Raw genomic sequence first — 26,169 nt, forward strand, 5'->3', positions numbered from 1 at the left:
GTAAGAATGGGAAGAAGAGGAGAGAGAACATGGCACACCCAGGATTTCCCAATGTGGGCCTGTTGACCTCCTATTGGACTGAATTCAGCCCAGCAGCCACACCAAGTCAGCCAAAGCTTGGCATGTGCCCAGAAAGAAAGGGAGAAGGGTTTTAGTGGTCCACTCATAATTTATACTATGTGTTTGATTTTTGCCTCCACTAGCACAAATGGGGTCCTACTTTATACAGCCATAAGCCCTGTTCTAAACTTTGCTTTGTTTATTTCGTAATATACCACAGGGATCTTGCCACAGCAAAGGCATACAGATGGCCTTCGTTCTTTTTAATGGTTTCATGGTGTCCCATCCCATGGATGCACCATGCCTTGGTTACCTGCTTCTTAGGCATGGGCACTAAGGTTTACTTCCATTTTTGCTTTTACAAATAATATTGTAAGGAACACCTTTGCACATATATTTGTGCACATGTCCAGTGGTAAGTCTCTATCAATGAGATTGCTGGCTCAACGAGAATGCGCATTGAACTATTGGATACCATTGCCAAATTGTTCTCTATATGACTGAACCAATTTGTACCCCTCCCAAGAGGATTTGAGAGTATCTTAGTCACTAAACACTTGTCAGCATGAACTTTTACAAATTTTACTTTTTATCATTTGGATGTGTGTAATCATGTATTGCTGGCTGTTAATACCCAGAGTATGCTAGAACCCAAATCCATGATTAATGGCTATCTGGTTCTATTCATTCTCACTGGGGCAGTTTTAGTGCCATCACCCACCTTCTGGGATAGTCAGGAGGCTGGCACTGCTCCTACCCCCAGAATAGACAAGGGCAGTCAGAATCCTTCTCAAGCTAGTGCTCCTGGCAGTGACACAGAATCAGTCTTTGGATTAACATCACTTTGCTAGTGCTGCCTTAGACCAACCCAACCCAAGAAAAATAACTGCCTTGCCCTGTTCTTAAATATTATTACACACTTACTTAGCTATATATGGAAGTGTCTTACGCCAGTTTCAGCAAGGAAATTCTTCTTCCTAATGTCTCGTCTATGTTATTCCAGCTGCAGTCAAAGTTTGCTCTCTTTCATCTCGCCTTAAATGAAAACAGAAGCTTTTAATTATTTTTATGCTCTCCTGGATGCATTGCTTTATTCCAATGCTGCTTGGCTTCAGTCCTGTAATATCTGATCCAGACTTTGAATATCCTAAGTTCATTGTAGCATGCCATGGTTGTGTGTGTGTGTGCATGTGTGCATGTGTGTGTGTGTGAGAGAGAGACAGAGAGAGACAGAGACAGAGAGAATGAGAGAGAAAGTCAGAGAGGTTATCAAGCAACAGTATATATATGTATTAGTCAGGGTTCTCTAGGGAAACAGAATCAACAGAAAATATCTGTAAACAGTATATAAGATTTTATAAAATTCTCTCATGTGACCATGGGAATGCACACGTTCAAAATTTGCAGGCAGGCTGCAAACCAGGGTGTCCAATGAAGGTGCTTGATGAGCTCCCAGGAGACACTGGCTGTCTGAAGTCAAGCTGGAAAATTCTCTCTCCCTGTGTATCTTCTCTGTGTAACTACTTCTGTGTATCTAGCTACCATGTTCTTGATTGAGCATCCATTTTTATAGCCCACCAAGGAGGTGGGGGCTCAACTCTGCATGCCCTAATGACATGGTCGAATCAAAGCCTTAATCTTAACATAACTTAATGAGAGGCATTTCAGCTGAACTGAATATAATCAAAGGGTATCACACCCAGAGGGAAAGACCAATTTACAAACATAATCATCAAACTGCCACAATATATATATGTGTTCTTTATCACTCAGCTTAAGAAATTGAACATCACAGTGTAATTGAAGCTACCTTCATGTCATACCTCTTTGTTAAAAAAGATTTATTTATTTATTTATTTCTCTCCCCTTCCTCCCCCCCACCTCCTCATCCCCCACCCCCTCACCCCCTCATCCCCCCCACCTTGGTTGTCTGTTCTCTGTGTCTGTTTGCTGCATCTTCTTTGTCCGCTTCTGTTGTTGTCAGCGGCACAGGAATCTGTGTTTCTTTTTGTTGCGTCATCTTGTGTCAGTTCTCCATGTGTGCGCGCCTTTCCTGGGCAGGCTGCACTTTCTTTCGCGCTTGGGTGGCTCTCCTTACAGGGCACACTCCTTATGCGTGGGGTTCCCCTATGCGGCACGGCACTCCTTGCATGCATCAGCACAGCGCATTGGCCAGCTCCACATGGGTCAAGGAGGCCCGGGGTTTGAACCACTGACCTCCCATGTGGTAGACGGATGCCCTAACCACTGGACCAAGTCCACCGCCCATGTCATACCTTATGTTTCCCTCCCTCCCTCAACAGAATGCTAAGGAACCCAAGCAGAAGTGGTATGTGTCACTTATTGGTAAAGGTGGTGAAATCTTGTACTGGTTGGATGTTAATGCCAGGGGCAGTCTTAGAAGCCAAACGAAGATGGCAAAGCCTCTCTCAGATGTGGGCCCTGAGTAACCATGGACCAGAGTCTGTTAGATAAGATGAAAACCAAACTTCCATTGTGTTAAGCCACTGGAATTTTAGAGTTATTTATTATAGCATCTAATGTTATCCTAACTAATACAAACCTAACAAGAAATGCCCAAGATTTATATAAAGAAACTTTTAAAAGTTTTTAGAAGGACATATGAGATATGAATAAATGGATACCATATTTATGGATGAGACAACTGATGATTGCAAAGAGGTAACTCTTCCTCTAAATATCTCTAATTTCAATTTACTACTTAACTAGAAATTTTTTATCATTTATTTGGAAGATTAAACAAATAAGATAAAATAAAAATATTTTAAATATTTAAAAAAGTGGGACTTCCCCTATCAGATATAAAATCCTCATAAGGTTGTGATGATTAATCAGATTTTGGCAAATAGATCAATGAAATAAAACAGGTAAACCAGAAACAGACCCATGTACATATAATAATTTAACATATGACTAACTTATTTCAAATCATTGAGGAAAGAATGGACAGATTGAAAAATGTTGTCTAGACAAAATTAGCTGTCCATTTTGAAAAAAAATTAGATGATTTCAACCTCATACCATTCAAAAAAAATAAACAAATTGTCAAACTACAAAGGGTTAGATGAAAGCATAGGAGAATATATTTATATCCTTGAAGTTAGGAAGGGAAAATATTTACAAATTTCATGACAAAATTAATATAACATATATAATAAAGGACACCATAAACAAAGGAGGAAATACTTGCTACATACCTAGTAGGCAAATAATTAGTATACAGAATATATAAATGGCTCCTATTAATTTATAGAAAAATGATAAAGTATCCAGTAGAAAATGGAAAATGGACACATAATACAGGTAATTTATACATAAATATACCAGAAAAAAGATTTGGAGCCCCAATATAAGTGGAAAAATGCAAATTAAAACAATAAGGGTAGCAAGTTGGGAACTTTTTTTGAAAGTTTGCTAATATCAAAATTTTTTAAAAAAGATTTATTTCTCTCCCCTTCCTCTCCGCTCCTCCCCCCATTGTCTGCTCTTTGTGTCCATTCGCTGTTTGTTCTTCTGTGTCCGTCTGTATTCTTGTCAGTGGCACCCGGAATCTGTGTCTCTTTTTGTTGCATCATCTTGCTGTGTCAGCTCTCCATGTGTGCAGTGTCATTCCTGGGCAGGCTGCACTTTTTTTGCGCGGGGCGGCTCTCTGTATGTGGCACACTTCTTGCGTGTGGGGCTCCCCTACGGGGGAGACACCCCTGCATGGCATGGCACTCCTTGTGCGCATCAGCACTATGCGTGGGCCAGTTCATCACATGGGTCAGGAGGCCTGGGGTTTGAACCTTGGACCTCCCATATGGTAGGCAGATGCCCTATCTGTTGGGCCAAATCCGCTTCCCTGCTAATATCAAATATTGATGAGAGTGTGGCAGTTCCTCAGAAAGTTAATTACCATTTGATCTACAACCCCACTTCTGGGTTTGAAAGAATTGAAAGCAGGGACTTGTACAGATATTTACACTCTGGAGTTCATAGAGACATTATTTTCAATTGCCAAGAAGATGGAAGCAGCCCTACTGCCCATCAACAGGTGAAAGGATAAATAAAATATGATATATAGTATTTATGACTATTATTCAACTGTAAGAAGGAATGGAGTTCTGATACATGCAACAACATGGATGAAGCTTGAAGACAATTGTGTTGAGTGAAATAAGCCAGACACAAAAGGACAAATAGTGTGTCATCTCACTGATATGAAATACTTAGAATCAAACTCATAGAGTCAGAATCTAGAATATTGGTTACCAACGGATGGGGTCAGGGTAGGAAATGGGAAGTTAAAGCTTAAAATGTACAGAGTTTCTATTTGGGACAATGGAAACATTTTGGTAAAGGATGATGGTGATGATAGCACAACATTGTGAATGTAATTTACAGCACTAAATCATATATTTGAATGTGGCTGAAAGGGGAAACCTCAGGTTGTATATATGTTACTAGCATAAAAATTTAAAAAAAATCCATGGAACTGCATAACACAAATAATGAATCCTAAGTTAAACCATGAACTATAGTTAATATACAATTATAAAAACGTGCCTTCATCCATTGTAACAAAGGTACTACATCAATGCAAAGTGCTAATAATAGGGTGGTATATGGGAACCCTGTATTTTATGCACGATTTTTCTGTAAATTTTCAACTTCTCTAATAAAAAAAATGTTGCAAGATAATACTTATGTTGCAAGACAATACTTATAATGACATTTATATGGGATTAATAAAAAGAAATCCCACAAAACAATGCTTATTTTTATAGACCCTTATACCTGCACTGAAATGCAGAGAGCAAGTTAAAGGCAGATATGGTAGTTAGAGGCTTTTACAGACCCCGGAAAAGCATGTTCTTACCCAATTTGCCTTTAAAATATAAGCCTTCTCTGTTCAACTTTGCCTTTTGTTGGTTCTCACACCCCCAATCCCAGCTAGCAAAACATGGACTCAACCTTGTGCTTATCAGCCGGACCCTGGAAAAACTACAGGCCATTGCCATGGAGATTGGTGAGTAACCCCAAGAGATAGACAGATGTTTGTGTTGCCCACCAGCCAAGTCTACTCCTGTCCTTAGCCTGTTGATACTGGTCAACAATCCTTTACTTGCTCTCTAGAGCTGGGGCACCAGCCCTCCTGGGGGAAGCCAAGTTTACAAAGCTAAGAGCAAGACTGGTATTGGTTTTAGTTCACCAGCAAATTCTTTGGATCCGGAGAAGTAGGAGCAGACTCTGGCACAGGGAGACCCACTTTCTCCTCTGGTCTGGTGCCTTCATCCCTTTGCAAAAACCCCTCACCCAAAAGGCCCCAGCTGCCTGGCTGCTCCTGCTACTCCCTTCAAGAGTAGGATCTGTGGTTGGGAGTTCACTTCCCCAAGTCTATGCTCTGCCCCTTACAGGAAAATAAGAAAAGCTTGTCAGATTTGAGAAAAATAGATTTGATCCAGGGCCTCCATGTATGGTTGTGAAGGTGGTACACTCCAATCCTGAGAAGAGGCACCGTTTATATCATAGTGTTAGATTATTTTGATCTACTCTGAATGGTTCTTAGTTAATAATGATCATAATATCCCTTTTTAGGTATTTGAATTTTAATACATTTCAACTCCTTGACGTAAAGAAATGATAAGTGTTCAATTATGAAGACACATGAAGCTCATGACAGGCTCTCTGGGGGATTTGGTTTCCCTGGGAAAATATGGGATAGGAAATGGATGTAGGAGGTGTTGGGCTGTTCAGTCACACCAAGGAGGCTCGGTGCCCTTGAAATGATGAATTCTGCCTTTGTTCTGGGTCTGGTTATTAGAAGTAACTGACTTCTAGGACAAAGACATTCTTTGGGGTTTTCCTTCCAATGCTGAAATATGCTTTTTGTCATCCTTTTGAAAAGCAAGTAGCATCTTTGGACTGAAAACACCCTCCTCCTAATTTTGCCTCAAGGTCACTTGACCCAGAAATATTGGCTCTAACGCCAAGCTTAAGCAGGCAGAACTGGTGAAATCTGTTTGTAGCCTGTATATTTGCCTGAGAACAGCTGCAGAAGGCTAGTTAACACAGAGAGCTGGGAAGAGCATTGAATTTGGAGTGAACAGACCTGACTGAGGTCCTCCTTTGTGTGGGTGTCCTTGGGCAAGTCATTTGCTTCTCTGAGTCCTAATTTTCTTCTCTGTAAAATAGGGATAATAATACCTACTTTACAAGGTTGTAAGGAAGATTAAAAGAAGATACTGTATGTGAAGATGCTTTATGAACTTTGAAGTGTTGTACAAAGGATTGCTCTGTCTATGACGGAGGGAACGTGACGTTTATTGAGCAGAAGTAGCATCAGACTTGACTTTGGCCTTATTAATCCAGATGATCTCAAACTTGAGCCTGTGTCAGTGTCACTTGGAGGGCTTGTTAAAAAAGATCATTCTGTTGGAGCCTGAGAATGTCCATTTCTTACAAGTTTCTGGGAGATGCTGAGGCTGCTGGTCTGGGGATCCTACTTTGAGAACCACTGCATTCATCTATTTTAATGCGTAGCTTTGTCACCATAGGAACACTCAGAAGTACATAGAAACCATCATTCACAAATATTTTAGCCCCTCCTGGCTTTTACTTGGGGCTATTTCTTATTTTTAATTGGGGCCTCAGGTTTGTCCTCTTCAGCATCTGCTCAGGTAGGACAGGGACATTGTGGGAACCCCATGGGAAGGTGGGGATTTGGATGCAAGTATATTAAAAAAAAATACATGTCTATAATGCAGAGCAGACTACAGGGAGTGCTGTGAAGATTATACAAGCGGATTTTACCAAAGACGATATTTATGAGAATATTCAAGAAAACCTTGAAGGCTTGGAAATTGGAATATTAGGTAAGCAAATTGTGGAATGCAGAGTTTATTGTAATATATTAGTGACATTTGGTTATTTCGTGATAGCTTAAACTTAATCCATGTCTGTATTTTAAACTGTAGCATTAGGCTGAATTTTAAAGCTCAATTTTTTGAAAAGGCATTATGTATTAAAAATGTATAGGGGAGTGGGTGTACCGCTTACTTCCCATGTGCAATCCCTGGTACCTCCTAAAAAATGTATATATGGCTTTGGTATGTATCAAAGTTACATATTTTGGTCTTCCAGATATATTTTCTGATATCAAAATGTTTTTTTTCCCCACTGAATTGATAATTAATTGGCAGGGAACATGGGCCTAAAGGAATTAGCTTAGCATAAAAGTTTTCATGGTTGCTCCATGAAATAGGGGAGTAAGTGCTGTTATTTGTATTCTCTTTCTTATTCAGAAAACAATGTAATATTTTTGTGTGATGATTTGTAGACAAGATATTTTATAACCAAATACAGAGGGTTATATTTGTATTATATGTGGAAGGGAAATAAGATCTGATTTCTAAACTTCCTGCTGAATTTTAAAAATAATTACATTCTTTACTAATAAAAATGTAAAACATACTGTTGAAGAAAAATTGAAAGACTAGATGAGCACGTAAAAGAAATATAAATTTCTTAAAATTCCAACATCTGAGATAGTTTTTTGGTGCATATCCTTCTAGACCCATGAAATCACATGCACACATATGATCAAAACCGAGATTATACTTTAAAACTTTAAAATAGTTTATTATGGTTATATATATAAAAAACATAAAATTTGCAGTTTCAACCATTTTAAGTGTACACTTTAGTGACTTTAATCACATTTACACTGTTGTGCTACCTTCAGCACCATCCCTTACTAAACTTTTCCATCACCCCAAACAGAAACTCTGTACCCATTAAGCAATAACTACCCTTTCCCGCCTACCCCCATCCCTGGTAACCTCTAATCTATGTTCTGTCTCTATGAATTTGCTTATTCTGGATATTTTATACAAATGAAGTCTTGTGATATTCATCCTTTGTGTCTGATTTATTCCATGTTTCCCAGATTCAAACGCGTTGCAGCAACTTGCATACTGTTTTGTGACCTTTTTATAAATTTACATCACAAATGCTTTTCCATGTCTTTAAAATTCTTGGCAGCCATAATTTTTAATGACTGTATTGAATTCCACCACATGAATGCACCCCTGACTCTTTTAATCTGCCTTCTCTTATTAGACAACCATTTTCCCTCCAGTTTCCTCACGGTTAACAAACCATGTTTCAGTGAACAACCTTGCACATAAATCTATTTGTACATATTTCCTTAGGGACACTTCCTGAGAGAAGAATTCCTGGGATGACTATAAATATTTTTAAGGCTTTTAATAAACATTTGCCAACTGCTCTTCTGACACATCTTTGCTTTGCCTCTTTGTAACAGTCAACAATGTTGGGATGCTTCCAGACTTTCTCCCAAGGCATTTCCTGGATTCACCTGATGAAATCCAGGTAGGACAGTGCTCTTAAATGTATAGTCTCTCTCACCCAGGTTGTGGACTCCAGGGTTGGATAACGACCAGGACCTGAGAGGGGTAATAAAAAGGTCTTGACAAAATTCTGTACTCCATGGTGTATGTTTTGAGTACTCCCCTCACCCCCATTTTTTTAAATCTTGGTACTTGATACACAGTCAGGGGTCCCACTCTTTGTGACCATCTCCTGGATAAGAACGTCTTCTCCCTTCTCTGCACATCAAACTTACCTGCTCACTGTCCCATCCATTTAGGGCTCTACTCTCTGCTTTATAAGAAAGTAATTCTGCCATCAAATTCATAGTTGTGGATGTAACTGGGAGAAGGTCAGCTCTTTGGCTTTCTCTGTCTTCCCAGCTGATAAGATTTGTTCAACTTTCAGTTGAGGCAAGTCCATGATGCCAACTCTCTGGTTTGGGGTATTGTAAGTTCAGCAAACTTGGCTAGACCCATGGCTGCCATTGTTGGTCACAATTAGGTTTTTAATACATTTAACAGACCTGGAAGGCACTATCTGTTGACCCTTCCCCAGGCCCTGACCTTTGAGGTCATGGGATTATACCAATTCTGAAAGGACTACTACTGGTTCAATTGCTCAATTCCTGGTCAAGTTATCACTTGTCCTATTTAAGCCCCGGGTCTTCTGCATTGGTGTATAATCCCAAATGGCTTGGACATTACTGTGCATCCTGACCAAGCCCTTGACAATACAGCTAACCCCATGATTCCTGTTTACAACACTCTCCATTTCTGACTCAAGCCACTGTCTCTACATTAATATATTCTTCTTCGTTCTTGCTTCTCTTTCACTGTGTCTGTCTGTGTCTATCCCTCTTTCCTTCCTTCTCTCTCTTGGGTAGATTTAGTTTGTTTATCTGGGCTCTATAGCCCAGAATCTCTACCTTGTATTATATAACCATTTGCCTTTCTATTCTTTACACTATTCATTGTCTTTTAGAGCTACATACGCTAAGCCCTCCACCTCTAGCTGGAAGTTGAACATATCCCTTTGAAAAAAATATGTCCATATTCCTCTCTAAATTTTTGAGGAAACACTTATATTGACTTCTTTTAAGTTTGCATACAGGTAGAATCATAGAATGGATGTCAGATGTTACCCAATTCTAGTGCATACTCACTGAACATCAATTAAGGGCTAATTTGCAGGCTGGTCAAGTAATGGCCTTGCTCAGACCTACAAGTCTTGGTTCTTTAGCACTGACAACTTCCCAAGAGAGTCTCTCAAATGACCCAGCTAATTCTTGGTTGTGATTATTTATTACAGAGTGTCATCCACTGTAACATCACTTCAGTAGTCAAGGTATGTGATCAATATATGTGCTAAATTCATTAAAATGTAGTAGCTGTTGGATTTGGCAACCCAGGAGGATGGTCCCTTCCACTGTAGAGCAGAATTCTTTGAAACTGTACTATTCTTGATTAGGAGGTCATGACATTGACTTTTAATTGTTTTATTCTGTTTTCATCAAGAAAATACAGTAATGGATTCATTCTTCCTAGAATCAGAATCCTATGTCAGAACAGACAGTGCTGAAATATATTCAGGATTCCAAAGCAGCTAGCTTTTGGATGTAATACCTTCCTCTAATTTTAGTCTCTGTAAATAGACTTTGTAAATAGTCTTCAGAAATTAGTGCTTTTAGAAAAGTGACAGGGGGCATGGGTTGGATTTTCTGGGCCTTTGTTGTTCAGTAAACAACAGAGAGCTGAAATGAAGCTCAAGTTCACCTATATTCTAATCCCAGCTTAGTTAACTGATAAGTTGGACAGCATTGGGCAAGTTATTTTACTCCCTTGAACTTCAGATTGTCCAGCTGTTAGTGAAAGAGGTTTGGGCTAAATTATGACTTAGGTACCATTTAGCACGCAGTTCCTCTGATTAGGATCGTCTGTGTAAGCATTTATGGTGTGACTACCATAAAGCTATCCTAGAGAGCGCCTTTATGAGGTTAGGGAATAGGCGCCCCTTAGAAAAAGGGGTTGCATGAATTTATGAGTAGATAATGTGTTTGTGTGAACAAAATGTTTCCCTTTCCTCTGAGTGCACATAGCCTTCCACCTCTGCTAGAGTACGTGGCTTGTGAATGGGCACCTTGTTCAGAACACAAAATCCACAACTGCCCATGGCAGTCCTAGTGACCACTCTGGAAGGTCCAGTGGAGCTGTGGTAATGAATAAGGTATGATTCCTGACTTCTGGGAGCTGAGACCCTGGCTGGGGAGCAGAGGACGCTCAGTCTCACTCATCTAAACAATGTGGACTGACACTGGAGGAGGACTGGTTTCCCAAAGGAAAATTAGGTTGCTACCAACATATGAAGAGGGGTGGATGCCACGCAGACCAAAAACAAAAATTATTTTCAGGTGGATAAGATGGGCTGACAATTATTTTCACCATTGGTTGTTTTTCTTCTAGGTATGCTGGTATTGTATAGTATCCTGCTAAGTTATTATTGGGTACAAACATTCTTTTTATGCTGACCAATCAATGACTTTTTTAACTCTCCAGATGATGCAACTTTAAGTTTTATATGTCCATCTGTTGTCGACAGCCTTACCACTAAAATATTTCATGTTATTTTACACATTTATCTTGCAGTCTTGGTCTGTTTGATCATGGAGGTTTCCCAAATGTATTTGACAACCCTCTGACTCCTTTAGCAGAGAAATGCTTTTATTTGCTAAAAAATTTTATGTGTTGGTAGATACTAAATGTCCTAAGTAACAAAGAAAATAAATTGAAGGTTAGCTTTCAAGTACATCATGTCCAATTAGCCATGCTGGTTGGATGCATCACTAGCATTTCTTAATTATTCCCAAGGAGCCATCTGGGACTAGTAGAATTCTCTATCAAGAACATAGATGGGAGAAAGAGTTTGAAGGCAGAGGGATGGTGGGATAAGAGAATAAACAATTGGGGCTTTGAGACAGGGGCCCAAAAGTCCATCGTTGTTTTTCTGATTGGGATTGTTCACCCAAAAAGTCTAGTGAATTCACTTGGGAGATCTTTGAGGGCATTCTGGTGCTGTCCAATAGTGCCCTAAATGATACCTTTGGTGAAGTTGGGAGAATCAGGGAAAGGTGATGACATAATCTAATCCCTCACGTTTCTCTCACCTCCCTCAAAACCCAGTGTTTCAGAAGGCAATCCAATGGGTTCCAGAGATCTCCTCTACCCCATCTTAGTGAAAACATCTGGAAACTCTCTGAGATAGGTTGAGGGGTCCTGGCCTATGAAGTGGGGAGCAATGGAAGGGCAGAGCTTACTGAGAAGCTACTGCAGAGCCCCCTAGACCAACAGATAAGTAGGCAATGTTTGTCTGCTCATCCCCAGCCTCCTTTTTTTCTCTTCTCCTCCTTCCTTTTGGATCTTCTCCATCTTAACCAGCTCCCAGGGTGGGCCTGATTCTAGTCAATTATATTTTAGAGAACATTTCAGTCCATGGGTTTGCTCATGGCTCCTCTTCCTTAATTCTTAAAATTTATGCCTTCTTTGTAATTGCAAGGAGTAAAGCTCTTAAAGAGGATTATCTAGGTTCCAAAACTGGCAGAGAAGAAGTTTTCAGTGAGACATAGGTTGGGAGGAGGGTGGGGCTTCTCAGTACCGTTGTGGTTTCAACAGGCAGGCTGTGGAGACACGTTCTGTCCACCAAGCTACTTCCCAGACTACCTGCAGGCTGCTGCTGCTGCTGCTTTTGAGCTGAAGAGATGTCCTTTGCTATCTCATACCTTGTACATGAGATGCTCCTAGATGCTTGTTAGTTTCTTGATGGTCCCTCAATTCTGACTCATGGGTGGGGTTCATGATGGCCAGTCAACCTTTGCCTGGCCCCAGAATAAAGAGCATCTTGGGAACCTTAGTGTTGATCTCACAGTCAAGAGTAACTTTCCACAGTTTTTCCTGCCCTCATTTTCCAGGAAGATTTCGGCTCTTTGGAGAAGAAACCAGAGATCTCTGGACAACTTCTGGGTTGTCTAGGTTGCTTCCCAGGGTGCTAATCAGGCTCCAGTATTGCCAGAATTACCTCCAGTGAGTGTGGACAGATTTCCAGTGTCTTCTGAGAAGACTAAGCTTTTTCCCAGTTTCCTCCAGCCTCTGCTTCCCCAAGTTCTACCCCACGGCATTGTCACTTAGCTCCTTTGTCAGTGCTTAATTTTGTTCTTCTCTCATAGATGACACAGCTAATTCTGAAACACATGGAATCAAGGTAAAGTCTTTATTTGAAAAAAATGTGGAGCCGCATGGTCTCCCTCCGCTGCCTTTTAGCTTCACTTGGTGATGGAGGAATAGGTTCATTCCAGCTATAGTGGATGATAAAAACTATGATGAAAGAAAATGAAGATTATGGGAGAAAGTATAATGTTTTGGGCCAGGTCAGCTTTGCAAGCAGTCAAGGATATGTGCAGGGCAGAATGTCACATATACTGGAGGGAGGAAGAGAATAGCAGTTTCAGAATATATTGAATTTTTAAAAAATGAGCTCATGCTGAGCAAAAAAGAAACTTCGGAAGTTAGCCTGAGACCAAGACCATCTCCATTTGATTATGAACTTCAGCTTTTGTCAGAATGAATAATCCAGTTTAATGGTAGAAATTGCTGCCCTATCAGTTTCTCCATTTATCCCATGCTTATATCTTCCTCACACTATTATAATGCCCATTCAGAAGCTGATTTTCCTCAGATGGTGTTCAGTAAAAGCAAATGGTTAAAAATCTGATTTTCCTTAGGGGAAAATGGGGCTTGGCCCTGTATTCTAATTAGCAGTTTCTTTGTGTTTTTTTTTTTTTTTTTTCTTTTTCTTTCCTGGATTGAATCCATCTAATTGGGAAAGATTAAGGATTGTGAACTTCAAAAAGAAAAGTAAGACCCTGTAGACTGAATTCTACCCTGTGACATTTGTCCCGTTGTGGGTGAGAAGGGACCCTTGAGCGCGTGTGGTCGCATTTGAGAGAGAAAGATTCTTCTTGAGTTTCGTCCAAGCTGAGTTGGTGATCTGTATTTTGGTAGGGAGATCTTTGTGGTAGCAGGGCTTCTCTTTCCAGTGACAAGTGCTTGCTGGGGGAAATGGACCACAAGAGCGACATCATTGTGAGGATGCCGTAATTGATGACGTAGGGGACATTCCACTTGTGGTTCTTGGCAGCTGAGCGCTTAGTACATGGGGAAGTCTAGAGAAAATGGAGCTTTCAGAGAGTTTCCAGGAACCCCTTTGTTTTCTTTCTAGACAAGATATGAGCCTGCAACAAACTAATGGAAACTTTTCTTATTTGCCTTTTAGGGGAAAAGGTCTTATCTTGAACTTGTCTTCCGGATCAGCCCTCTTTCCTTGGCCTCTATATACTATGTATTCAGCTTCCAAGGTGAGTGATAGTGTGTAAAAAATCGTCACCTTCTTCCTCTTATTTTTCCTAACTGGCATTTTTCTTTTGATTATCCGGCAAGTTTATGGAAAGATTTGCCTGGAGACACTCTTATATGTTCACGACAGAGCTTGCCAACACTGTGTCTTTGTGAAAACTAGAGTAAGCTGCCTCTGGGCAGATGAAGCCCTGAGCAACACAGCTTGGCAAACTCAGCCCTTGTGGGATTATAGCCACCACTTACCTCTTGGGCTGGGAACCCTTGTTCTTTTCCTGCTAACAAGTAAAATGATAGTTTCCTTCTCATCCTGGAGGCCTGGCTGGTGTCTCCATGCCCAATCATGTAACAAACCCTAGCGGAAGGTGGAAGGTGGAGGTAGATGATGCTCTAGATGAGGAAGAGCCTCCTCTGGGTAGAGTATGCATTACTTATTGCAAAATGTATGTTCCCACTGATTGAGGGAGTTCTTCCCAGACAAAGATGTTTCAGGGGGAACATCTTGGTAAAAATGAAGTACTAACTCACATCAGGACAAACTGCTGCATTTAAGGTAAGACAGGTAGGTTGGGACACTGTGAAATCTGAATACGTTGAATTTGATGGGTGAAAGCCAGTATTTGGTTCTTAGGTGTTGACCCGGACCCGCCCGCGGGCCAGGCCAATACGACAGGACGTCTCCCGTCCGACCAAGCTTGGGGATCTAGAAACAAAGCAAACGACACAGAGACAGGGACAAGAGACACGAAGAATGGAGGCAAGACAGGATTCTGATCAAGCCTCGTTTATTGGGGGTAAAACATGGGGATATATAGAGAGGGAAGGGAACATGTACATAGGTGATAGGCTGGTTTTGCGGGTGGCAGACGTCCAAGGAGGGGATTGGCTGAAAGTTCATGCCGGGTCTGCAGAGTTTCGCACCTTGCGCATGCGTATTGCTGTGGTCACCTGAGTTGCAGCGGGAAGGGGAGAACAAAGAAGCAGGGAGGAAGAAGAATAAGGAAATGACAGCGCAGATTTGTGAACTCCGCCATGTTGTGAGATCCGCCGTGTTGTGAGATCCGCCATGTTGTGAGAGGTTGTAAATAGGTCTCACAGCGGGTGGCTCCCTACAAGGTGTCTTTTTCCTCATTGCTCCAGGCTTTTGTGTACACGTTTTCCAAGGCACTCCAAGCAGAATATAAAGCAAAAGGAATCATTATACAGGTGAGGCCAATAATTCTGAGTTCCTAGGAATAGGACCCCTTGGGTCCCTGGGGATCTGGGCCACTGTTTCCAGTAGGCATGGCCAGGTGTTGTGCTGTCAGCAGGGAGATGGTCTGGATGACACCATGTGAGTTCCTGGGACCATTAAAGTTCTGGCTGCTGCTACTGCTTTAACCATTTCCCTGGGAGATGGAGAAGGAAAGGAAGTAGAGTGAGTGCATGTGATGGTTAATTTCATGGGTCAACTTGGCTAGGTTATGGTAACCAGCTGTTTAGTCAAGCAATGACCTAGATGTTGCTGTGAAGGTATACTTTTTAGATATGATTAGCTTTTACTACCAGGTTACTTTAAGTAAAGGAGATTACCCTCAGTAATATGGGTGGACCTCATCCAATCAGTTGAAGGTTTTAAGAGCAAAATCCGAGGTTTCCCAGAGAAGAAGAAATTCTGCCTCATTTAGTCCTCTCTGAGTTTCCAGACTGCTGGCCTTTTCTGAGGATTTTGGATTCAAAACATGAACATCCACTCTTACTGGAATTTCCAGCCTGCTGGCCTGCCCTACAGATTTTGGACTTGTCAGCCTCTACAATTGTGTGAGCCAATTCCTTAAAACAAACCTTTTTTTCAAAAAAAAACAAATAAACAAAACATGAGTTGCAATATAGAAAGAGAAATGACAGCATAAAGTCTTATACAACAAACTGATGGGCAACACCAGTCCCTGAAAGACAAACAACACACCATACGGTTTTAATAAAGGGCAACTGCAGTTCTATTTTCCAAGCTGTATTCTTAAATTGAGAGATTTCTGTAATTGGCTTGCACATTACACTTTCTCTATAACAAGTTTAAAGATACAAATCTTTTCCTCCTCACTGAGTACTTTATTCCTCAAAATGTTTAACACAAGCACCTGAAAACCGGGGTCTTTGCTATTGTTGCAGTTACATTTATTTTGCTGAGGAATACAAAAGTGCTTTGAAGGTCAATCCAAGTTCAAGTCCGCACCAATGTTCTAGCACTTGGCTGCTTGTCCTTGTTTGCTTCTAAGGAGGCTTGGTGAAGAATCATGTGTAGCTGCAAAGTTAAGATTATGATAATGAGCTTTTTCTTTTTTTTAGTCTGCCAAAATACTCTAACTATTCCTGAGTTTATTTAAGATTAAAAAGAAAAGAAAAAGGAGTCTATCTCTTTCTGTTGTTTCATCAATAAAATTTTAAAATCCAGACAGAGCTTTACCATCTGTCCCAACTCTGTTCTATAATGACTCCCATTTTCTGTGACAATAGTAGCAGGATGTGCACTGTCTCAACTCCTGTCAGCAGCACAGAGGAGGTCTTTCTCACAGTTCACTCCAGCTATTTCTAAAAAGCAAAAGCCTTTGCAATTAGTTGGAGCCTATCAGAATAAACTCAGTCAGCCTCTGAAGGTGAACGTATTTGCGTTGTTCCATTCTGTTGAGTTACATGCACAGGACAAAGGGTGTGAGCACTCATTGATCCCAGACAAAATAGCATGTGTGACAACTGCAAGGGAGGCTGGCTGAGACAGTCCTACTGCAGATTAGAGAAACTAAAGCAAAGTGCAAGCTCAAATTAGGTTCTAAAATAAGTCTCCCAATTGCAACTCAAACTGAAATTAAGAAGGTAGCGGGGAATTAATAGGGTCAGTGTCTTCATAAGTTATTGAAGTGGAGAGCCATCCCTGTGGGCTCCTCTGCGGCCACTTTTAAAGCAAACTCTTTCTCCTGGGAGGTTAGATTGATTTCTTTCTCTTCCACAGCCAGCAGAAGTCCCATCTCTCCTTCTACCCCTGGAAACTCCACTTCCATGATCAGATTTAGATTTGGGAGGAGGTGACTTTGGTCAAAGGCTCTCAATTTCTTCTGTATATATCAAGTCAAGTAGGAATTAGGGGTGCTGAAATAGGATACATATAATATGTTTCTGCATTGTAGTTGCTATTTGTAAGAGTTGATCCAACAGTAAGCCACCATGGTTGAATTGTATTATCTCTTCCATAAAGCTGAAGGACTCTTCTACCAAGGCAAACATGTTCAAGTATTTGAATATTTCTACAGGTTTTTCTATATTGCCAATTTCAAGTTCTTATGTGATAATTAAGTCAATGTCAACAATAGCATTGATGAAGTCCCCATCTGTGCTACATTTAACAATATCTTTGGTTCTCATAACACAGTCTTCTTTTGTTCTTTGGAAGACAGTCCTTGAATCTAAAGTCTTAGTCTTTGCAGGATTGTTTCTATTGGTTTTAATTCAACAAATATCTTCATAGCTTCTGTAGCTCCACTTGTGTAAATGCATTCTTCCAAGGCCCCATCCCTCCCAGGAACCACACCAGAGAAAAATAAAAGATTGAGGTGCTGCAAGCTCATCAATTTCCAACTTCATAATGCTATCCCAAGTCCGGCATTTTTCATTAGCAGTGATGCCAGTCTCTCAGTAATATTCTTCTAAAGAAGTATCACATTGAATTTGGGTGTTAATTCTCTGATACCAAAAGTATTTATATCTGCTCATATGTACATAGGAAGGGTATTACATATAGCTATTAACTCATCCTTAATTCTGATGAGCTCCCTCAGTTTAGGGTATTCTTCAAATCTGTCAGCTAAACCCACATCCCTGATGAGATTCTCAAGTCTGTGTCCCAGGTCTGCAAAATGTTGACAATAATCATTTAAGCTCTATGTCCCCTTAAGAAACCTGGTAGAAGCTTAGTAAATCTCTTCTTTATCTAGCAAATTCTCTTCCTTCTATTGCATTTCCAGCTCATCCTTGTATTTTTCCACTTTGTCTTCATCTGTCTCTCCATCCAGATACTTATGTTTTGCATTTGGAGCAGATGTCATAGGAAGCCTGCAAGTTTCCCTTTCTGCAATTTCTCTGTTGCTATTTAACATAGCACCGATGCTGTCTGCACTTTCACCTCCCAACCACTGCACGAGGAGCTGTCACTCTAGCTTTTTCTCCTCCTGCAACTCCAACAAGTGGTTGTCCATGGCCTAATGCCTGTTTCCCCCTACCTTATAAACTTGGCAATATGTGGACAAAACCCTGTTCAGTCTTTCTTCCAAATCCATGAAACACTAAATTTGCCAGGAGCTTCTGGCAGGCAAAATAAAACTTTTAATATATACCTACATCTACATCATCTACATCATCAACACCAACATATACATCATCTACATAATCAACATCTACATCTACATCATCTACATCATAACATCTACATCATCAACAGCTACATCTACATCATCAACCTCTACATCTACATCATCTACATCTACATCTACATCTACATCATCTACATCATCAACATCTCCATCTCCATCTACATCATCAGCATCTCCATCTACAATCTACCCTGTTGGTTCTGTTTCTCTGGGGATCCCTGACTGATTGCTCAGAAACACTATATATATATATATATAAATATATTTATTTCCTCTCCCCCTGCCCTGCTGTTTTTGCTGTCTGTGTCCATTCGCTGTGTCATCTTCTGTATCTATTTCTCTTTTTGCCTTCCCTTCTCATTTTTTTTCCCTTTCTCCTCTTGGATTCACTGGGATTCAATCCTGGGGGCTCTGATGTGGACAGAGGTTCCCTGTCACCCGTGCTACTTCAGTTTCTGGTTTCTGCTGCACTTCACCTTGAGTCTCTCCTTCATCTCCCTTTTGCTGCATCATCATATTGCTGCATAACTTACTTGCACGGACACTGGGCTTGCTGCATAGGCACTGGCTCACCACGCAGGCACTCGGCTCACTGTGCAGGCACTCAGCTCACCATGTGGGCACTTGGCTTGTCGTGCAGGCACCCATATGGGAACTTAGCTCACCATGAGAGCACTTGGCTTGCCACGCGGGCACTCATGGGCACTCAGTTCGCCATGTGGGCACTGGCTTGCTGCACAGGCACACTTTCTTTTTTTTGGTTTTTACCAGGAAGCCCCAGGGATCGAACTTGGCTCCTTCCATATGGTAGGCGGAAGCCCTATCACTTGAGCCACATCCACTTCCTTCAGAAACACTATTGATCGTTCTTACTCCCTGAAGCTGCATCAGAACAGAAATTGGGTCTTAACTAACCACCTTTTCCTCTTTGAGAAGGTACAGAGACAGGCTTATGTGGGAGGAATTGTGGAGAAAGAACAAAAGAAAACTGGGCACTTGGTCCATGTTTGAAAGAAAGGAAGGACTATTACTTGGGGAGGGGGCACTTTTCTTGGGGGCTGTGATCTGTAAGGGGCAAGAAAGATCCCTGAACTCAGATTCCTGTGCATCAATGAAAGAGGTGCTCTGTTCCCCACTTTCACTTACAACCACAGAGCTGCCATGGACTTGACTTTGCCCCAACTGTAAACAGAGCTGGGTTGTTACTGCCATATGTGGCTGAGCAATATGATGTCTTTGAGTGTTTATAATTTACATGGGCTTAACTCAGTAACAGAGTTAGAGTTAAGTGATTTCTGAAAACTAGAATACACAATTTATGGTGGTGGTTTTATTTTGTTTTGTTATTGCTATTTAGGAAGAAGTTTTATGACATACTATTACAAATGAAAATAGGCACACTCAAAATTATATTTTTAAATTTATTGCTGCACACATTGACTTTCACTTAAAATGCCCAGGCAGGAATAGCTTAGGTGGGTGCTCTTATAAATCAACCAGTTAGAGGCTAACGCTTATTAAATAGGCAGACGTGACATTTTGTTGTTGGGACTTTTTCAAGTAACATAGTTTTCCTAGACATAGTGAGTGATTGCCAACAGTCATGTCAATATACCAAAGTTCCTTTCTGTGCTCTACCCACTGGAGATCGCTCTCTCCTTTCATCCTGTGCTATCCATCCTCCAAATCCCAGCTGAAGATGTTATTATCCCAGCAGCAGTGTTATCTGTATAGGCTAAATTTGCTGCTATAACAAATAACCCCCTAAATCTTCATGGTCAGCACACCAAAATCTTATTTCTCATTCATGCTACATGTTTATTGTGAGTTGGCAGAGGGGATAAGCTCATTGTAGGGATGCAAGGACCCTGGCTAAAGGATATTGCCAGCTGACATGATGGAGAAAAAGTAAGAGTTTTAGAGGGGCTTCCTTTGACAAGTGCTGTGGCCCAGAAATGACACGTCACTTCTGCTCAAAACTCATAGCCAGATCTGATCACATAGACCCACCAAACCACAAGGATCCAGAAAATACAATGCTATTATGTGTCTGGAAGAAAAAGAACTAGAAATATTTGGTGAAAAACAATAATTAGGACCATAGCCACCTGCTCCCTAGCCACGTGACACTGTTAGCATCATCTCTTTTTAAGGCAGTTAAAAAAAGATTTATTTCTTTACTTTATTTTTATTTATTTATTCTCCCCCACCACCCAATATGGTTCTCTTGTCTGTCTACTCAGTGTCGGCTCACCTTCTCCAGGAGACACAAGAACCAAACTTGGGACCTCCCACATGAGAGGGGAGCGCCCAAGGACCTGAGCCACATCCTCTTCCTGGGCTACGGCATCTGCTGGCTTGTGGCCTCTGCTTGTTGCGGCTGGGGCAGCATCTAGTTCGCTGTTGGGGGAGGAGCATCTGCTCATTTTCTTTTAGGAGGCACTGGGACTGAACTGGGACCTCCCATGTAGTAGACAGCGCTCATCTGGTTGCGCTACATCCACTTCTCTATAAGGCAGTTTTATTGAGATATATTCACATATTATACAATCTATCCAAAGTATGCAATCAATGGCTTTTGGTATAATTACAGTGTTATGCATTCATTACCACAAAAAAATTTTAGAACAATTTCATTACTCCAAGAAGAAAAACTCCACACCCCTTATCAGTCACCTCTCAATCCCTCTATCCTTCCCAAACCCGACATAACCATTAATCTAATTTCATCCTAATAAGTTGATTCATATTTACATTTTATATAAGCAGAATCATAGAATACATAGTACTTTGTGTCTGGTTTCTTTCCCTTAGCATAATGTTTTTTGCCTGAGATTAACATCTTATAACATTAACATACATTTGTTCAGTCTCCAAGGAAAAACATTCTTATTATATTAGCATCATCTTGATCTTGATGATTGTGGGTCAGAGTTGCCATTGCTGCCAAGTTAGTGGATTCCATGGGACAGCAGGGTTCAGAGAAGATGAAGTATAGGGATGGTTGCCTCTTCCCTGATGCATTCATCTTGGAGCTGCTCTCCTAGAAAGTCTGAGGTAGTGAAAAGATTCTGTGACCTTTCAAAAAATCATTTGGCCTCTTTAAACACACACACAGTTAGTGTTGTTAAATGAACTAGCAACTACATACTGTAGACTCAGGTTTGATTTTCAAATCCCAGCTCTGCCACTAAGCATCTGAATGATCCTGAACAGCCTGTTTAAATTCTATGAGCCTTAGTTTTCCCATCTGTAAAAAGGTATGTGTGTGTGTTATAATACCTGCTTACTTCTTAGGGTTATGGTAAAGCTCTAAGAAACAAATAAGTATACAAGTTTAACAACCAATATTTATTGAGTCCCTGTTTTGAACGAATAAATTATTTTGGGGCATACTTATACTAAATATTTATTGCTGTTAATTTGAAATTAAAATTTAACTGGGTGTCATGTATTTTTGTTTGCTAAGTCCGGCATCCATATTCTCATTTCCTCACGATCATCCTGTGTGCTGGGGAGAACAGTTGAGCCACCTGCTGTTGTGTAGTTAAGGCCTCGTCTTGATTAAGTGGCTAAGTCAGAATCAGAAACCAGACTTTCTGATCTCCAGTTCTGCACCTTTCCACTTGTTTGTACTCATTTAGGATCCTGAGACTTTTCACAGGAAGAAGAATTGGAAAATGGGGGAAGGGGGGAATGGCAAAATGGGCGTTAATTTCTCCAGGTCTTTCTCTGTGATGGCTTGTTCCTGTGCTGTGGTCTTTATTTCCCTTGTAGGTGCTGACCCCATATGCTGTTTCAACCCCAATGACAAAGTATCTCAACACCAATGTGATAACCAAGACTGCCACAGAGTTTGTTGAAGAATCACTGAATTATGTCACAGAAGGAGATGAAATCTGTGGCTGCCTTGCCCATGAAACCTTGGTAATTTCAAACTTCTTACTTTCTTGAAGCAAGTGAAGACTGGTGTGCAGACAGTTATAGCTCTTCTCGCTACTGAAACCCCCCAAAATTCTCTCTCCCGACAAGGGTAATTATGCCAGAGGATATGCTACGGAAAAGTACTATAGTGAAAAAGAATGTGTCACAGGAGAAGCTCCCACTATGGCTGATTTTTATCAGTGTGATGGCACTGAACATGCATTTAGGAGGAGATGCGCCCAGTCGGCTCTTGTGAGCCTGCCCAAGCCAGGTCCGAAACACCATGGACTCTCCAATAAGAGATAAAGAGTCAGTGGCATATAGCAGGAGAAGTGCTTACCATTTCTCAGCTGCTTCTAAAAGCAAATATGACAATGAAACAAAGGGAGACGTGAGTATTGCACACTAAAATATGAAAAGGGTGCTATCATGCTATCAGTAGTTCTATGTCCCTCACCACAGAAGAATTTTAGCTGGATAGTCTTCACTTATTCTTCTTATGTCAACTTTCTCCTTTGCCTCATAGGCATTTCCACCATGGGAATTTCTCTCTCATGGATGCTAGAAGGATTTATGGTTACATGCACTAATTCCTCCTGGGACTTACCTCCTGGGACTTACTGAGACTCTGGCGAGTGACATGTAACTTTCTTAGATGATTACTTGCTATGTTTACTGTTGATGGTCATAATGGGCTGGGCTACCATTTAACTCCCATTATAAATTGGACTCACAGAAAGAATACAAGACCATCATTTTGCTATAGCAGATCTGCTCTTTCTTCAGATCTGTACTTGCTGATTGGCAGGAGAACAAATTAGTCAAATGTCCAATGAGTTTAGACTTAGTTTGATCTCATAATCGATAGTGTCCACTTAGGAAATTTATTTAGATAAAAATGTTCAGTCTTTCAAGGAACCTTGACTTTCTCAGTAAGATGGCATTGGGGAGATGAGTACTGTGATCTCATGCTGGTCTTTGTGTGCTGACTGGTGTCCTTCATCTCTGAGTGGTTGCTCACCTTGCTGGAGGTAACGAACCTTTTGTTTCTTTTGGTTTGGCCAGTAGACTCCCTGGCTGGGGCCTCCCCAGTTACTGATGGCTGCAGATCCCCGAATCCCTCCCATATCCATCCTCCAACCACAGCCCACCTTCAGTTTTGGTTCACAGAAGTCCTCTGGCTTTTGTCCCTGCATCAGCACCTCTGTGGAACTTTGGGAATCTGGGCAAAGCCAAATCTCAGTACCTAGCTCACCATCCTGAGCTAATTTCCTGTACATACAACCCAGAAAAGTGGGGACAATAATCCTTATCTTTGCACTCAGTGTCACCCTTATTTATTTATCACACTTCCCAATCCTTTGCCCTACCTGCGTAGCAAGGCTGGCCCCTATCCTAAACCCAGAGGACACACACATCAGAGCACATTCATCTGACCACTTCTCCCTCCCTTTTCCTCTCCTTCCAGGTCCCATTGTCTTCAGGGCAGAAGAGATAAAGTCTTTTGTATACTTTGTGGGTATTTCATTCTTCCAGTTCCCAGGGATTTAGCTGTCCTTGGTGGGTGTGGAATCCCTTCCACTTCTCAGGAGAACTCTGTGATCTTTGTCCTCCAGGATGTTAATGTCCTAAATGGAACCCATTGGCATCTAGAAATGTTTTCTTCAGAACAGCCTTGCTTGCATGGCTCTCGACTTGCTACATAATCTAATACTTGATGTCAAAAGTTGAATATTTCCTTGATCTTTCTCTTTTGGTTGCTTATGTAACAAATACTAATCTCTTCAGGCAAACAGATGTCAAGAACAGTCTAGGAAAAATATTATTTTCTCCTGGGGAAGCAAAAGAGAAAACAAATGAAAACACACAAATAAATAACTCATTAAAACCATTAAAACCCACTTGCTGGGATTTATAAATATCATTAAATCTAAGTTATGGGTGTTGAAGTAGAATCATGATGAAGTAGATGAAATAGAACTGGCAAACAAGAAATCCTTCCATTCCAAAGAGACGTGTTCTCCATCCCCAAGGAGTTTGAGGGCAGGATACTGAGGTGGGAATGGAGTCTCTATAAAGCCCATGCTATACTTGGGGCTTCACCTTTGTTACCATGATTAGCCCTCCTAATAATCTTGTGAGATGGGTCATATGGTCCACCTTTCATAACTGAGGACACTGAAGCTTACAGCTGTATCATCTTGCCCAAGAGTCACTCAGCTTCTAGACTTCAAGTCCACTTTTGCCTGTTTCTACAGCCTTTTCCCTTCCTCCTACTTAGTCCTTCATTCCAGATTCAAATTGGGAAGGGGTAGACAAAGCTGGGGAAGGAAGGGGGAACTTATTAGAACTTTTTCTAAGGGTCTGGAATTTTAACTTTTTAAAACTGTGTTTAAAAAAATGTATTGACAGATGATTTCAAAGCAAAACATTTAGTTCAAGACAAAGCTAGTGAAAGGGCTTGATTTTGCTGTGAGATAACAAAGTCCTGATTGGGAGAAACATAGAGTTCTTGGAAAAGTCCCATTAATTCATTGACTTGGTTAGTGCAACAAGAGTTCTCTTTGGGTTCCCAAAACTGTTATTAGTTTCCTGCTTTGGAATATCAACAGGGCAGTGTGAGGATCTAAGCTGCTCGAATAAATACAAGCAGCTCTCTGAAAAACTTCAGTTTTCCTCTCATTAAAATTCTGTTGTTTTTCAGAGAGTGAGTGGATTGAAGAATGTTGGATTAACCTTGCAAATGATTTTTTATGGGATCCCAGGACAGAGGGGTAGTTAATGGCAAGAAATTGTCAAGCCCTTTGTCACTTGAAATGCATTTACTTAGGCACTTGTACCTTGAGTTAAGGCTTCCCCTCTTTCTAAAAGCAATTGCTCCTCATCAACAATTTGTTCCTCATTCTGATTGACTTTCTTGCATTCATTCATTCATTCATTCATTCATTCAGATATTTGCTGAGTACCTACTGTGAGTCAGACCTTGTGCCCGGTGATGGAAACCATTTCCAATTCTTTCCTGAAATCTTATTTTAATAGAAACTTGGTGGAGAACATGAAGACACTGGGAGATCAAGCACCAGTAGAAAAATTACTCACGAAGAGAAAGGAGAAATGGGGAGGTGGGGGAGAGGCTTGCCATAGGCAGAGTTCACTTAATTTAGAATTTCCTTGGGGCTGATTCCATCACGGGAGTTTAATGGGACTGACTTGGCATGTGAGAATGCATTGTTTGCTGAGAAAGTATCCCAAGACCTTTAGACTTTAGCAACTACTTTAAAGAAAGATGTTAGGACTTACCTTCAAAAATGGGAAAAAGAAAAGTAGTTTTAAAGACCATGAGTGTAAACTGAGATGTTCTTGTTTAATGTCCTTACTCTTCTTTTCTCCCAAACACTTCCATTTTTTACTTTAATGTGTGAAGAAAATCTTCTTGACCCTGATCCCATCGTGGGCCTTGTATAGCAGCACGTTTCAAAAGATGCTCCAGAATTACTACGTGGATTATCTAAAGCAAAACATAAAGGACAAGTAATCTGAGGAGGGGTGAGGCTTCCTTCTTCTCACCAACGTCTATATTGACCGAAGAGGACAAGATGACAGGACCAGCGCCTTTACCCCCTGCGCCTGGCGGGAGCTGCAGTTACTGATACTTGGAATAAAAACGTTTTTGGCACTTACCTTGAATCTGAAGATTCTTAGGGAAAGCTGTAGTGTGAAACCTGGCTGTGCAATAGGATTTCAGGGTTTAGGGTATGAAAAAGATGTGGCTGTGTGACAGTTTGCCAGTGGTGCAGTGACAAATGCCCTGCATCTGGTTGGCTTAAACAGCAAACAGTTATTGTGTCATGGTGTTGAAGGCTAAGAAGTCCAAAGTTGAGAGGTTGGCAAGGCCATGCTTTCTCTCTGGGTTGGTAAGTGTTCTGACGATGGCTGTCCTCTGTCATCCAGCCATCTCCCTCCTCTCTGGTTTCTTCTTCTTTTTT

The 26,169-nt window shown here is 40.9% G+C and overlaps 1 protein-coding gene and 1 pseudogene across 1 annotated transcript in view; one reads left to right on the forward strand and one right to left on the reverse strand.

The window, feature by feature from the left end:
- The window catches only part of HSD17B3 (hydroxysteroid 17-beta dehydrogenase 3), a 45,027-nt gene extending 19,164 nt beyond the window's left edge, over positions 1-25,863 (forward strand). The window contains exons 3-11 of the mRNA XM_004470942.2: positions 5,014-5,089; positions 6,828-6,935; positions 8,387-8,454; positions 9,763-9,798; positions 12,671-12,705; positions 13,777-13,858; positions 14,997-15,062; positions 22,037-22,186; positions 25,608-25,863. Coding sequence (XP_004470999.1) covers positions 5,014-5,089; positions 6,828-6,935; positions 8,387-8,454; positions 9,763-9,798; positions 12,671-12,705; positions 13,777-13,858; positions 14,997-15,062; positions 22,037-22,186; positions 25,608-25,718 — 732 coding nt within the window. The 3' untranslated portion in view covers positions 25,719-25,863. The remainder of the gene's footprint in view (positions 1-5,013; positions 5,090-6,827; positions 6,936-8,386; positions 8,455-9,762; positions 9,799-12,670; positions 12,706-13,776; positions 13,859-14,996; positions 15,063-22,036; positions 22,187-25,607) is intronic.
- Positions 16,746-18,085, reverse strand: LOC105747339 (N(6)-adenosine-methyltransferase non-catalytic subunit METTL14 pseudogene; annotated as a pseudogene).
- Positions 25,864-26,169: the final 306 nt, after the last annotated feature.

Source organism: Dasypus novemcinctus, chromosome 8 (genome assembly GCF_030445035.2).
Source record: "Dasypus novemcinctus isolate mDasNov1 chromosome 8, mDasNov1.1.hap2, whole genome shotgun sequence".
Lineage (NCBI taxonomy): Eukaryota > Metazoa > Chordata > Mammalia > Cingulata > Dasypodidae > Dasypus > Dasypus novemcinctus.